Source organism: Ceratotherium simum, chromosome 17 (assembly GCF_057802395.1).
Source record: "Ceratotherium simum simum isolate JZ-2026a chromosome 17, ASM5780239v1, whole genome shotgun sequence".
Lineage (NCBI taxonomy): Eukaryota > Metazoa > Chordata > Mammalia > Perissodactyla > Rhinocerotidae > Ceratotherium > Ceratotherium simum.
The window spans coordinates 50540280-50554516 of NC_141916.1; the positions used below are offsets into that span (position 1 = coordinate 50540280).

Sequence of the window (14237 nt, forward strand, 5' to 3'; positions counted from 1 at the left end):
ATAGAATTATATATATTTTGTATTTAGCCCAGCCTTTAAAAATTGATTCAAAATGAAATCATCAAATCATGACGGTCAAATGTAACTCCTCATACAGGTACCTGGATGAAATAAAAGTAGTTTGATTTTTAATAAAAACCATGTTGGGGTGGGTTTCATAAAATGCTAATTTAAACTTAACTCTAAACAAAAAACTTTAAAAAATTGAAGAAAACATTGCAAAAAAGACATAACATACTCATAAGGAGACATCTACCTAATGAATTACTTTACTGGTTTAACTAATAGGAATAGGAAATAACAACCTGGCAAATGTCTTAAAATAATAGTTAAAATAACTAACATATTATGGAGAATTTATAAAGCCCAGATTGAGTATTAAGTGTTTTACATGCATTCTATATTACATATTTTTACTCTCGCTTTAGATTAGTAAAACTAGGTTGCTAGTTCGATACTAAGTAACTTTTTAAAGGTCACACATTATCAGTTTCAAAGCCAGAATTAATTCCAGATCTGACGGCAGAGCTCACTGACTGAATTAATAAATTATATTATCGGATTTATTACAATTGGTTGCACAACTAAAGCTACCCTCACTGACTTAGACAGCCATAGGATCTTTCTGAAAATTTGAAACAAAAGTGTTCTTCCATAAATTATCTACACTCCTATTTATCATTTTATGGTTTCACATCTTTGCCATTGAATCAATTTCCCATTACTTGTGTTAAATAAGTATTTTAAAAATTTTTTTAATTGTTTTGTTTTCATTATTTATTAGGTTTTGAATAAGTTTAGTGTGTCATATAAGACTTTTCAACATAAAAATATTTCTTTAAATCTTTAATGATTTTTCAGATCTCCACAACCAGTCAAAGTAAATGATCATTTGATAATACTTCATCCCCTTTAATAAGCGAATGTAAGTTTCTAAATCAAACTAATTTAGCGTAGGAAATTACTATAAATGCTAACACTACTATTCCCCCAACTTGAGAACACTCATTTTCAACCATGAATGGATTTTAAAATTGTCATAAAACTTGGTGCACCATTTTTTTCCAATATGGCATTTTAATTTGAACCCAGTTATTCTAATAGTGTTAAAATGTTTCTGTGGAATCTGACTAAATTTATAAAGACATTATTCTTTATGAACTCCTTTATTCCTCACTAATTTATCGCTTTACATTTCTCTAACCAATAATCTTGTGTCAAACATAGGAAATCATTTCAAAAACTACTTATTCCATCATGAAACATGTTTAAAGCTGTAAGAAAATTAGAACCACACTTTTACATTGTTCAACTGCAAAATGAGTACTATTACTCACCTCAACTCCACCCATTCGACAGTACTAGGCATCTTGTTGTTATATAAACCATCTATTAAACACTCTACAGTTTTCATAGAGCACAGTCCTTGACATCACTCAGCTGCAGAGATGAATAATCAAAGGGTAACCTATGCAGAGCTGAATCTGGTTAAGGACTCAAAGAAACAGCAAATGAAACCTAAGGGCACTAAAAGCTCCATTTCAGTAATTGAGGAGGAAATAACCTGTGCTGAATTAAACCTTCCAAATGCCTCTCAGGATCTTCAAGGGAATGACAGGCACCACCACAGCAAAGGTAAAACATTTAATAGACACACAAACAGTATCACTGTTCTAGGATGTGCAGCTGAGGCACAGAGGTGTGGGGAAAGAGTAAGGAATAATCTCACCTATTTTTCATTTGTGAAGATCAGAGCTTGAAGTTGGAATATGGTATTCTAACATGAAATCTGAGGACTAATTTTATTCAGGCATTATTAAAATTTGTAGACTTGGACCAACAACTCAGAGAGCATTATATTTACTTAAAATGCAATAGTATATTCTCAGAGAAAGGTTACAATGATAGATGTGGGTTTGGGTGCCCTAGTTTATGTATATGATTCCACTGTGCATGTGGGTTCTCTTATGTGTAAACTGTCTAAACAATTGTCTCCATCTCCCTTTCTCAGTGTTTCCATTTCTCTGTTTCCCTGCAGATTTACCGTCATCTACATGGAAGCTCGTTGCTGGGATTCTGGGAATAATCTGCCTTGTTCTGCTGTCCGCTGTGGTAACAATGACAGCTGTTATTCCCTGTAAGTAAATTTTTGAAAGATTATAAGGGAACTTTTAATTTTAATGAATATCAGTGCCTCTATACATTTCTAATATTATGGAATAGAACTCTCATTTTAATGTATGCATTTAGACTAATTGTGAAGTGCTTATTCTGAATTTAAAAAAAGTATAAATAACAGAATGATTGTAGATAATATTTTATATATATATATACACATATATCCTGATTTCATAACTCAAAGACTTGCTTTAGGAGACTGACAGACCTTGTTGAGGAATACAAATTAATTTTTGAGATTGGTTAAACCAAATACTGTAAGACATTGTGACGTTTGGTTCTTTAGGCTTTGAAATATTTTTCCCCCAAAACTCACTACTTTATTATATTTTTGGTAAAATCATATTTTTCCAGATTATTCTAATTCTAAACAATATGCAAAATTTCAAAGTAAGAAACTAAAATTATTTTTATTTAGATCAATATTATTTTGTATAAAAATTACTTGATTTTTCTAGCTGCTCTAATCCTGGAGTGGAACAATTCATCCCTGGTAACAAGGAAACAGAAAGGTATATAATGATTTTCAAAGTTCCGATATTAGTATACTTTTTACATTGTCTATATCTTAGGCTAGTTAAAAATGATAATAGACTTTTTGGAGGACAATGAATTACAAAATCGGGTAATACATATTCACATATAATACTTATCACACAGTCTTCCTTTTTGTGCAGCAATATGAAGGAAATTCATTTAAAATCACCATACCCATTGTTGCTAATTGGCCCAAATTTTCTACTGATGTGAGATAAATAATTTTTCTATTCTAAAAAAAGTGGTTTTGTTCGTTGAGTTTCAAGACAATATAGAGTGAATATTTTTGTTTGTGTGTCTCTTTATATGAGCATATAAATTAGGGGTTGAGAGGCTGACTCTTCTCTGTACGTGTGTGTGTGTGTGTATGTGTGTGTGTGTGTTTTGTTTTATACGTAGCAGCTTGTGAGGGCGCATAGATGTGTTATGTACACATGTTTCTACCTATGCAAATATGTAGGTTAATTTTCATTTTTTAAAATTCGAATTGTTTTTGGATAACAATTCATAATCTTTCTTCAGCATATCATTGTGGTCATTGTCCAAAGGAGTGGTTAACATATTCCAACAACTGCTATTACATTAGTACTGAGAGAAAAACATGGAATGAGAGTTTGATGGCCTGTGCTTCTAAGAACTCTAACCTGCTTTACATAGATAATGAAGAAGAACTGGTAAGATTTTAAATGTTTCCAACATTTTATTAAAAGCTATTTCAGTCAATATTTGTGAAAATCATCCATATTTTTGTACATATTTGTAGTCTTTATTTTAAAGTCTCTTACTGTTCCACTGTTTGATTTTATAATATTTTATTTATATTTTTATATCACTAATGCACATTTGATAATTTCCAGTTCTTGCTTTTCAGAGAAAACCATCTTTCTATAAATGCTTTTTCTTTTCTAAAATAAACTTGCCTGTTTAATTTTACCATACATCAAGGAAACTGAACATAACACGTTTGTGCAGGTTGATTGCAAGTGAAAAAACAGATGCAATTACAAATCACGTCATGAAATAGAAGTTTCAGACCCACAGCAGCCCGCCCCTGAGTGTACTCTCATCGCTTCTCCTGCCTCCTCACTTAACCGATATTCTGATTTTTCATATTTAATATTATAAATTATCTTTGCTTATTTTTAAACTTTATGTAAATGGAACATTCAGTGTACATTTTTATGTCTTTTACTCCCTATGATATTTTTATATTATTACATTTATCTGTAGTTTGTTAAGTTTCACTTCTGTATTATATGATTATGAAATTTTGGTAAAATCATAATATATATAAATATATCCTATTTAATAATTTATTTCTATACAATATAAATATTGTATTTATAACAATATAATAATAATTTATAAATGTAATTATATTATAATTGTATTTCTGTATAATTATAGTATACTGTCTTCTGTGCATCAGAATGAAATTGCAAGGTCATAAATATAAGTGTATGTCAAATTTATTATATTATCATAACCTTTTTTTAGTTTATTGTGTAAATACACAGTTTAATGAATAGTACCTTGAACCAATACTTAGTGCTATCAGGAATTTTTAATAATTCTGATTGTTGTATAACAGTATCATTATTACATTAGTAGACATTTTCCTGATTACTATTAGATTGAACACATTTTTCTGAGCTCTTAATCATTAGAATATTCTTTTTTGTGAGAATGAGAAACGACTGTTTGTGTCTCTTGCCCATTTCTCCTATGTGGTGTCTGTCTTTCTCCTTCCTAGAAGTTGTTGCTCCTTTTTGCATATGAGACCATTTAGGATTTTATAAGCCGCAAATTGGTGTTTTGACTCTGACTTACATTTTTACTCTCATATTGGAGTCATCTAAGGACCAGAAGTTATTCATATTATCAGAGTCCAATTTATCATTTTGAGTGTGAATGATTATTTTGGACCTATTTCAGCAATTAGTCAAAAGTCATGAAGATAATCTACATTACTTTCTAAGTTATATCTTTTTATTTTTAAACTTTTACATTTAGGTCTATAATCCACCGAGAATTTATTTTTTGTGATGCTGGGAGGTGGAAGTGAAGTTTATACTTTTCTACATCATTATCTAAATCATGAAGCATTATTTAGAGCAAAGGTGATCTTTTCTCCATAAATAACTTTATATATATATACGTAAATATATGTGTATATATAAAGTTATATATACACATATATATGCTCTAATCTCCTTTATATAGATAATTTATCTTCTTGAAGTTTTCTAGTTTAAACTTAGGTTTGTGAGCAATTTTGAGCTTATTTTTGTACATAGTGTAAGGTATGGATAAAATAATAACTATTATTATATTAGTATTATTTTGCATATGATAGCCAATTCTTTCCACAACATTTCTTGACAAGACTATACTTTCTCCACTTAATCAGTCAGCATCTTTGTTGAAATCTGTATTCCATATATGTGTGGGTATAGTTTTGCACTTTTTAATCTGTTTCATTGACCTAGTTATCAATTTTCATGCCAAATCTATAATTTAAGCACTCTTTTTTTTTTACCGTAAATTTATATTAGTTACATTAGCTCTTTTTCAAAGTTGTCTTTTCTGTTCTAGGACTTTGTATGGATGTTTCCTAATTATTTCTATCTTTTGAAGATTGTTTTGCTTTATTTTTTTTTTTACAAGCATGAATCTTAATTTTATCAATGCCTTCTGCATCAGAGTGATCACTTCATTTTATCTTGTTTACTTGGTTAATGTGATGGATTAATATTTTGGAGTTTGAAATGTAAATCCAACACAGAATTGCTTCACTAAATCTACTTTACTCATATTCCATTGTTTTTATAATCACTGAAATCTTTATATCTATTTATGATTGCCATTGACATGTAATTTCACTTTTTATGATATTCTCATCAAAAATACACATAACATATTTTATTAGCCTCATTCATCTTGTGGCAAGTGTTTTCTCTTTCTTCTACACTACAAGAGATTTTATAAGATTGGCATTATATTATTTTTGTATATATTGCTTATATCAACATCAAAATGATCTGCAACTAAGTGTGGAAAGTTTTTTGAATTACTGATAAAATTCTAATAGAAGTTGTAAGACAATTCTAGTATTTGTATTTCTTTTTGTTTTAGTTTTCACAAGTCTTATTTGTTAGAATGTCTTCCACTTTATGCCTATTTTAAAATATATTTTCATATTTTCATAATATTATGATAATTTTATTGAGGTCTAATATACACATAGATGGATGCACATACTCTACTCAACAGCTTACAGAATTTTCATCAAGGGTAACCATCACCAGAATGAGAAATTGAAATTTACCTGCACTACGAAATGACCCTCTCGTATTCTTTTCTGCATTAAGAAATACTTTATAGAAATGGAATCATACAGTATGTATTCTTTATTTTTGGCTTTTTCAGGTAAAGCTCAACTTGTGAGATTCATCCATATTGTTGTAGGAAGTTGTAAATGGTCAATAGCTCCTTGCTGTTCCATTATCTGATTATACTACAACGTATTTATCTATTCTATTGCTGAGGCTCATGGATATTTGGGTAGTGCTCCATTTGGGGCTGCCACGAGTTATTCTGCTATACAGATTTCAGCATAAACTTTCAACTAAATATATGTTTATCATTTCTTCCTTCTATAACTTTGAGTCTTGTTTTTATAGTTTCTTGAGAGGGAAGCTGCTCAGATCATTCATTGTAGAACATTCTTCCTTTTGAAAATATGACAAAGATATGAATTTGCTCTAAGCACTACTTTGGTACACCCTAAAATTTTTTACAATTTCTCATTTATTATAAGGCATTTTCTAATTTTGCTTTGGCTTTCATCTTTGAAATATAAGTTTTCCAAAAGTGTATTACTTTACAAATGTGTCGGAATTTCCCATAATTCTTTCATTTGTGAATTTCCAATTTATTGCTTTGTCTTCAGAGAATATACTTTGAATTATTTCAATCTTTTAAAATTGTTGATACCTATTTATGAACTAGAATACTTCCTATAAATGCCAGTTATATCAAGGTGGTTCATAGTGTTTTTACAGTCTTCCATAGTCTTACTGATTTTCTGACTAGCTGTTCTATCAAATACCAAGGGAAGAGGATTTAAATCCCCAACAACAATTATTGATATTTTATTTCTCCTTTTAGTTCGGATAGTTCACTTCATGTACTTCAGGGTTCTGTTGCTAGGTGAATATATGCTTAAATTGTTTTACCTTCCTCTTGTACTAACAGCTTTAACATTTTAAAATGTTTCTTTTTTTTCTGTTAATATTTGTTATTTTGACAGCTATTTTGTCTGATATTACAATAGCCACTTCTGCTCACTATGGATGCTATCTATAGGGTGTATCTTTTTCCATCTTTTTACTTTCACCTATCTTCCTTCTAAATCTAAAGTGTCTGTAGAGAGCATATAGATGGATGTTACTTTTTTATTCAGTACGACAACTTCTATTTTTTGATTGGAATGTTTATTCATTCACATTTAATGTAATAACTGATACAGTCGGATTTAGCTTTCTCGTTTGCTATTTGTTCTGTGTCTATGTCTTTTGATCTTTTCTTCCATCTTTCCTGACATATTTTGTGTTAAACACACGTTATCTTAGTCTTCCATTTTAATTCCTCTGTTGATGGTTTGGCTGTATTTTTTAAACTGTTTTTTGTAGTTGTAAATATTACAAATCTTTCTTTAACTGATTACTATCTACTTGAATTTAATTCTTACTAAATTCCAGTAAAATATAGAAACACCATCATAGCTCCACTTCCTCTCCCCCTCCTTTGTGGTCTGAATATCACTTCTACAATTACTTGTACTGAAGACAGCTAGCACTGGTTTGTGAACACCAATTAAGCACATCCTTTCCAGCACTGCATTCATGATTTCACATTTGTGACTTGAAATGAGCTATTCTAGGTGTCCTTGCACCAGAGAAATCAACAAATGCTAAAAAATACAGTTTTCTTTCCTCCCCCAAGGTGCCGACTTAGCAATACAGGGTTTCACCCATATATGAGATCGCCTTAACCATAGAGTGTTATAATTATTGCTTTAAATAATCTTATTTTTTAAAAAATTAAGAGAAGAGCACATATACACAAAGACTCTTATTTACCAGTATATTTGCCATTTCTGTGTTCTTCATTCCTTCTTGTCGATGTGAGTTACCATCTAGTGTCATTTATTTTTAGCCAAAGAATATTTTGGAAGGCAGTTCTGTTAATAAATTCTCTCAGTGTTTTTGTGTGGTGTAAGATCTTATTGTTCCTTCTTTTTTTGAAGGACTGTTTTGCTGAATTTAGAATTCTTGTTTCAAGGAGTTTTTTTTTTTTTTTTATTCAGTATTTTTAGTTCTTTGGACATGTAATTCCCTGCCTTTTATTCTTCAATTTTGATGAGAACTCACCTAATAATCATGTTATTATTTTCTTATATATAATTAGCAGTTTTCCCACTACTGATTTCAAAAACACATAACATAAAATTTACCACATTACTCACTTTTTTTAACAATAGACTTTATTTCCTGAGAGCATTCTTAGGTTTACAAAACAAAATTGGGACAGGTACAGAGATTTCCTATACACCCTCAGGGACAACACATACATAGTCTCTCCCATTATCAATATCTCCCATCAGAGTGGTACATTTGTTACAGGTGATGAACCTGCAATGACACATCATTATCATCCAAAACCATAGTTTGCATTAAGGTTTACTTTTGGTGTTGTACATTTTATGAATTTGGACAAATGTATAATGACATGTATCTGCCATTGTAGAATTATACAGAATAATTTTACTGTCCTAAAAATCTTCCATGGTCTCTCTATTAATCCTTTCCTCCTTGCTAAATTTTGGCAACCACTGACTTTTTACTGTCTCCATGGTTTTGCCTTTCCAGAAAGTCATACAAGAATCATACAATATCTTACATCTTATTCATTACTTTTTAACTATATCATGCATCTTAACCAATTTGTTTTAGTTGAGTATCTTTTTTATGTGTTTCAACTGTAAAACATTATATTTGACATTGTTTACACTACGAAGTGATCAAATGTACAGTTTAATATTGTTGAATATATTCACATTGTTGTGGAACAGATGTCTAGAACTTTGTCACCATCTAAAACTGCAACTCTATGCCCATTGAACAATAAATCTCCTTGTCCCCCCAACCTCCCAACCCTTAGCAATTGCCATTCTACCTTCTGTTTTTATGAGTAGTACTATTTTAGAAACCTCATACAACTGGAATTACACACTTTTCTCAGTGACTGGCTTATTTCCCTTAGCATAATGACCTGGAGTTTCATCCATGTTGTAGCATGTGACAGGATTTCCTTCCTTTTGAAGACTGAATAATCTTACATTGTATGTGTATATCACATTTTGTTTATCCATTCATCTATTAATGGACATTTAGGTTGCATTCACTGCTTGGCTATCTTGAACATTGAACATTCTTGACTGCAATGAACATGGGTGTACAAATATCTCTTCAAGATCTTGCTTTCAATTCATTTGGATATATTTCCACATGTAAGATTGCTGATTCATATGGTAATTCTATTTTTAACTTTTTGAGAAAACTCCATACTGTTTTCTATGATGGCTGACCAATTTACATTCCCACCAACAGTATACAAGGATTCCTTTTCCTCCACATTCTCATCAATGCTTGTTATTTTGTTGTTTTTTTTTTTAATAGTAGCCATCCTAATGGGTATAAGGTGATATATCATTGTGGTTTTGATTTTCATAACTCTAATAATTAATGATATTGAGCATCTTGTATGCTTGTTTTCCATTTGCATATCTTCTTTGAAAAAGTATCTATTCAATTCCTTTGTCCGTTTCTTAATTGGATTATTTATTTTTTGTTGTTGAATTGTAGGAGCTCTTTATATATTTTTGATATTAACCCATTTCAGATATGATTTGCAAATATTTTCTCCTATTCTGTACCTTGGCTTTTCATTCTTGTTTGTGTCCCTCAAGGCACATAAGGTTTTAGTTTGGTGTAATCCCATTTGTCTATTTTTGCTTTTGCCAAGAAATCATTGCCAAATACAACGTCATTAGTTTTCTCCCCATGTTTTCTTCTAGGAGTTTCAGGTCTTATGTTTAGATCTTTAATCCATTTTGAGTTAACATTTATGTATGGGGTAACATAAGCTTCCAACTTCATTCTTTTGCCTTTGAATAGCCAGTTTTCCCAGCACCATTTATGAAAGATACTGTCCTTTCCCCATTGAAGAGTCTTGATACCCTTGTCAAAAATCATTAGACCAAATTTCCATGGGTTCATTTCTCGATATTTGTTAAGTTGTTTCCATAGAGGAATGAGGGGCTGAGGCTTCCTATTCCTCCATTTTGCTAATGTCATCCTCCTCCAATCTGGAACAGATTTCAGAAAAACGTGGATTCTGTGTGAGGTAATGCAGCTTAAGTGCTGTTGGAGGTGAGAGATATCTCACCCATTCCCTGATTTTCACGCTGACTTGATAATGACCTAATACTTCTTCTTGTTCTATCAAAATTATTTTTGTTTTTGTCTTTGAAAGTTCTTCAGTCCTTTGGTTATGACGTTTTCAGATGTGGATTTCAATGTGCTGAGTCTATTAGTATTTGCTGAGCTCCTTGGGTCTATAAATATTTTTAAAATCAAAATTAAAAAGTTGTTCATTCATTGAGTCTTAGAATAGCTTTTCTGTCCCTTTCTGTCTGTCTTCTTCTCAGACTATGTTTCATCTATATTGGTTTTCTTGATACTGATTCAAAGGTCTGTGAACTGTGTTAATTTTTCCCTATCATCCTCTGGGATAAATGATTTCTATTACTCCATCTCCAATTTCATCAACTCTTTTTTCTGCATCTCAAATTTTCTGTAGAATCAACTTAGTAAATTTTTCATTTCAGGTAGTGTATTTTTCAACTCAGAATTTCTATTTGTTTCATTCATATAGCTTTTATTTCCCTAGTGATATTTACTACTTGTTTTGTCACTGCCACCATATTTTTATTTAGTTTTCTATATAATTTCCATATATTTATAAAAATTATTTTAAATATTTTGTCTAATAAATCTAACATCTTATCCCAATAAAAGATTTTATTATCTGATTTTTCTCCTTGATTATGACAGACAATATTCAGTTTCTTTGCATGTTTTACATTTTTTTAAGGAGACATTTTTGATAATATACTATAGTAAACATAGATTCTATTTTTTCTTAGATTTATTACTTTTTGTAACTTGCATAAACTTTTACTGCAGCTCCTTCTTCTCTAATGTGTGCCTGTGATATTTCTGCTCAGTTTTTTTCCAATTCTTATTGTTTATTTCTACTTTTTAGCCAGGCTTCCTAGGGATTGCCCTTGTGATTGAATAGCTTAGTTGCCAAGCAATGATTTTTCAAAAGGCTATATTGAAATATCACGAGTCAGTTTGGCTTCCACGCTCTGCCAATTGATGTGTGTGTGGGTATCTGTGTGTGTTTTGGGGAGTGCTCATAACTTTGCAATCAGTTCTCAAGTCTACTTGGTTTTTACTTTTTACTGGATCATCTTGATCTCTTCTACACATGTACACATTTTTGCATTATGCAAGAATGCGTAGAGCTTATGTCATCTCTTCTATTGTACTCTCAATTTTAGTACCTTCTCATTATATTTATAGTTGGCACTGCGTGTGACACAAAGGAGATCACAACCTTGGACAAGAAAAAGTATGAGTTTCCCTCATTCATTACTCAGCAAATTCAGCACTTTGAGCTGAAAAGTAGTGGGCTATTTAGTGACCCATTCCCCTCTGCTAATCAAGTCTGCCTCTGTGGTGACAGCACCACTAATTGTTTTCATTCTTACTGAAACTGTAAAAACTACAATTCTTCTTGCTCAGTGAGCTGGGTTGGAGAAGAGAGCAGGCATGGGAGTAGTCCTAGGCAAGAAGACTACAAATTTGCTTCACTCTTACTTGAATCTCTAACAGTTTTTCCAATAATAAATACTTCACAAATTATTATTAATCTTTGATCAATTCTCAGAGCCCTGAAATTGTGTCTTTGTCAGTTTATCCTCTGCACTTAGTCATACTAATACATTTTCCTGATATGTCCATTGTGTAACATTATATTATAAATTGAAAGACTGTATAAATGAAAAAGAATTAACTTTGTTATTACAAAATTCAAATTAGTATAAAAGCTCTTTTGTGGCTTCTCATCAAATTTTGTTTCTCATAGAATTTTTTGAACTTCTTAAATGTTTTCTCATGGACTAGAGTCTCCCATAGAACCAATAGTGATTTATGGATGTGGCCAAACGGCTCAACTTTCTCGTCTAAACTGTAAGTTTCTTGAGAATTTTTATATTTTATGCCTTGAAGGAAGTAATCTTAGAAAGAAAAAAAGAAATAGATGAACAATATATAAACACATTTATTTAAGTGTTTCCGTAGAAAAATATATGGGAAATATTCAGATTTAGGTAAATAACCGCTAGTCTAAATACATTGTTTATTCATCAAAATATGAAGTTATATATTACCAATATTAATGATATATTATTCTCTGTATTTCAGGTTCTCAATATCATCAGAAAGGGACAAAAATTGTGCATTTTTTAATTTTCGAAAAAATACACTTTCTCCTGCATCTTGTTTGGAAAAAAAAATATATGTTTGTAAGCACTCAGCATTTTAGCTTACCTAAATTTGATATAAGGCTACTCTCACCATCTATAAAGAACATATTTGTAGTTTCCTCCAAAGCCATAAATTATTTTCTTAGAGTTAATTTTTCAAGGTATTATTTTTTGGAGCAGTTTTAGGTTCACAACAGAATAAAGAGAAAGTTACAAATATGTCTATATACCCCCAGTCCCCACACATGCATAGCCTCCCTCATTATCAACATGACTCACCAGAATGGACATTTGTTACCTAGGATGAATCCACATTAATGCAGCACAATCACCTAAAGTCCATAGTTTGCCTGAGGCTTCACTCTTGGTGTTGTAGAATTATTTTTAATTCTTTATCTTTATTAATTTTTAAAATATATACCCAGGTACATATTATACATTTCTTAATCTCATGCTATTTATTAAAATAAATCATGTATAAATTGCAAATAACAATATCTAGAACTGTTATTTCTATCCTCAGTAAGTTGAATAATTCCATTCATATTTTCAAATTAGTTTTTTTTGTCCTATCTTTGAAAGTATTGAAAATGAGGACTTAACAATCTCAGGGGGCAAGGTGTATAAGACAGAGTCGAGTCAGGAGACAGAAACCAGGGGAAGTTTGATACAAAGAATTGTTAACTATTTGTAGAGAATAGCCTACTAAGAGGGGATAAAATAAAATTACAAGTCTACCGTAGGGTTAAAGGAGAGTACCCAAAGAAGGAATCACTATGTAGCCAGGTCTACTCCCTGAGGATGGGTTTTAGAAATCACGGAAGACAGTGTGGGTGCAGACAGCTTCATGGCAGTCGTGTTCACTGGATGGCCCTGGGACAGAGTGGTTCCTCAGTCAGTGGGTGAGGATGGATCTCAGGCTGTGACTGGGAAGCAGGAAGACCTCCCTACCAGAGTGTCAGCAAGCAGAGGCTGGAGAGCAAGGAACTATGACTGGGACTGGACACAAAACTTGCTGGAGAGGGAATACCACAGGACTTCCTGCATCATGCAGCTGGAAACAGCACCATAGCAGCCAAAGGAGAGAAAACACCATGAACCAGGAAGAAGAGCCCCTTGTCCTGCAGTGTCTCTCCAGTGCCTTTTACTGACGAAACATCATGTGAGCCTACAAGGGAGAAAAGTTTATAAGATCTAGCTCCACTATCTCAGAACAGGGCAATGAAGGATAGATTTGGAGCTGAGAGTAATAAATTGTTAATTGGCACTCAGGGTTACTATGCAACAACCAGAACATTGCTGTATAAGAGTCATTTGGATCTGCCCCACTTCCTCAGAGAATGGAACCAACTTGTATCTTCTGAATCTGTTTTAGGGCAGCATTATCAATGGTTAGAGGCTTTTTCTGGTGGAGATTGGTATTTTCATTGGGTTAAAACATTTGATATGTTTTACATATCTTTTTATATTTCTCTACTAGTTTTCAAATATTTTGGAAGGTATTTCTTTTATTAAATTTTCTGTTGCTCCCACTTCTGTCATTGTTTATTACCATGCTTAGAAAATACTTTGATGGAACAAATAAAGTGTCAAATAATGAACAAAATGACTTGAAACAATAAAAATATTTGTGTGGTCAAACAGCTAGTTATTGAACAAATTGAGATAAACTTTAGTAATTGGACAATGATTCAGAAATAAATCTGCCATAATTCAGTTACAAGAGTGATAGATCATACCTTTGATTATTTTTGCAAAATAAATTAAGATTTCATATTTATTTATCTCTTTGAGCATAGACATATCCTTTATATTCTCTATAATTATTCCTTACATTCATATA

General features: G+C 31.4%; 1 protein-coding gene across 1 annotated transcript; it reads left to right on the forward strand.

Moving 5' to 3' along the window:
* Positions 1 to 1413: 1413 nt before the first annotated feature.
* LOC147914812 (NKG2-A/NKG2-B type II integral membrane protein-like) lies at positions 1414 to 13994 on the forward strand. Its single transcript, XM_087441985.1, has 6 exons — positions 1414 to 1635; positions 2012 to 2137; positions 2637 to 2690; positions 3238 to 3389; positions 11995 to 12098; positions 12333 to 13994. The coding sequence occupies exons 1-6, from the start codon at positions 1449 to 1451 to the stop codon at positions 12451 to 12453; spliced, it is 744 nt and encodes a 247-aa protein (XP_087298111.1). The 5' UTR covers positions 1414 to 1448; the 3' UTR covers positions 12454 to 13994.
* Positions 13995 to 14237: the final 243 nt, after the last annotated feature.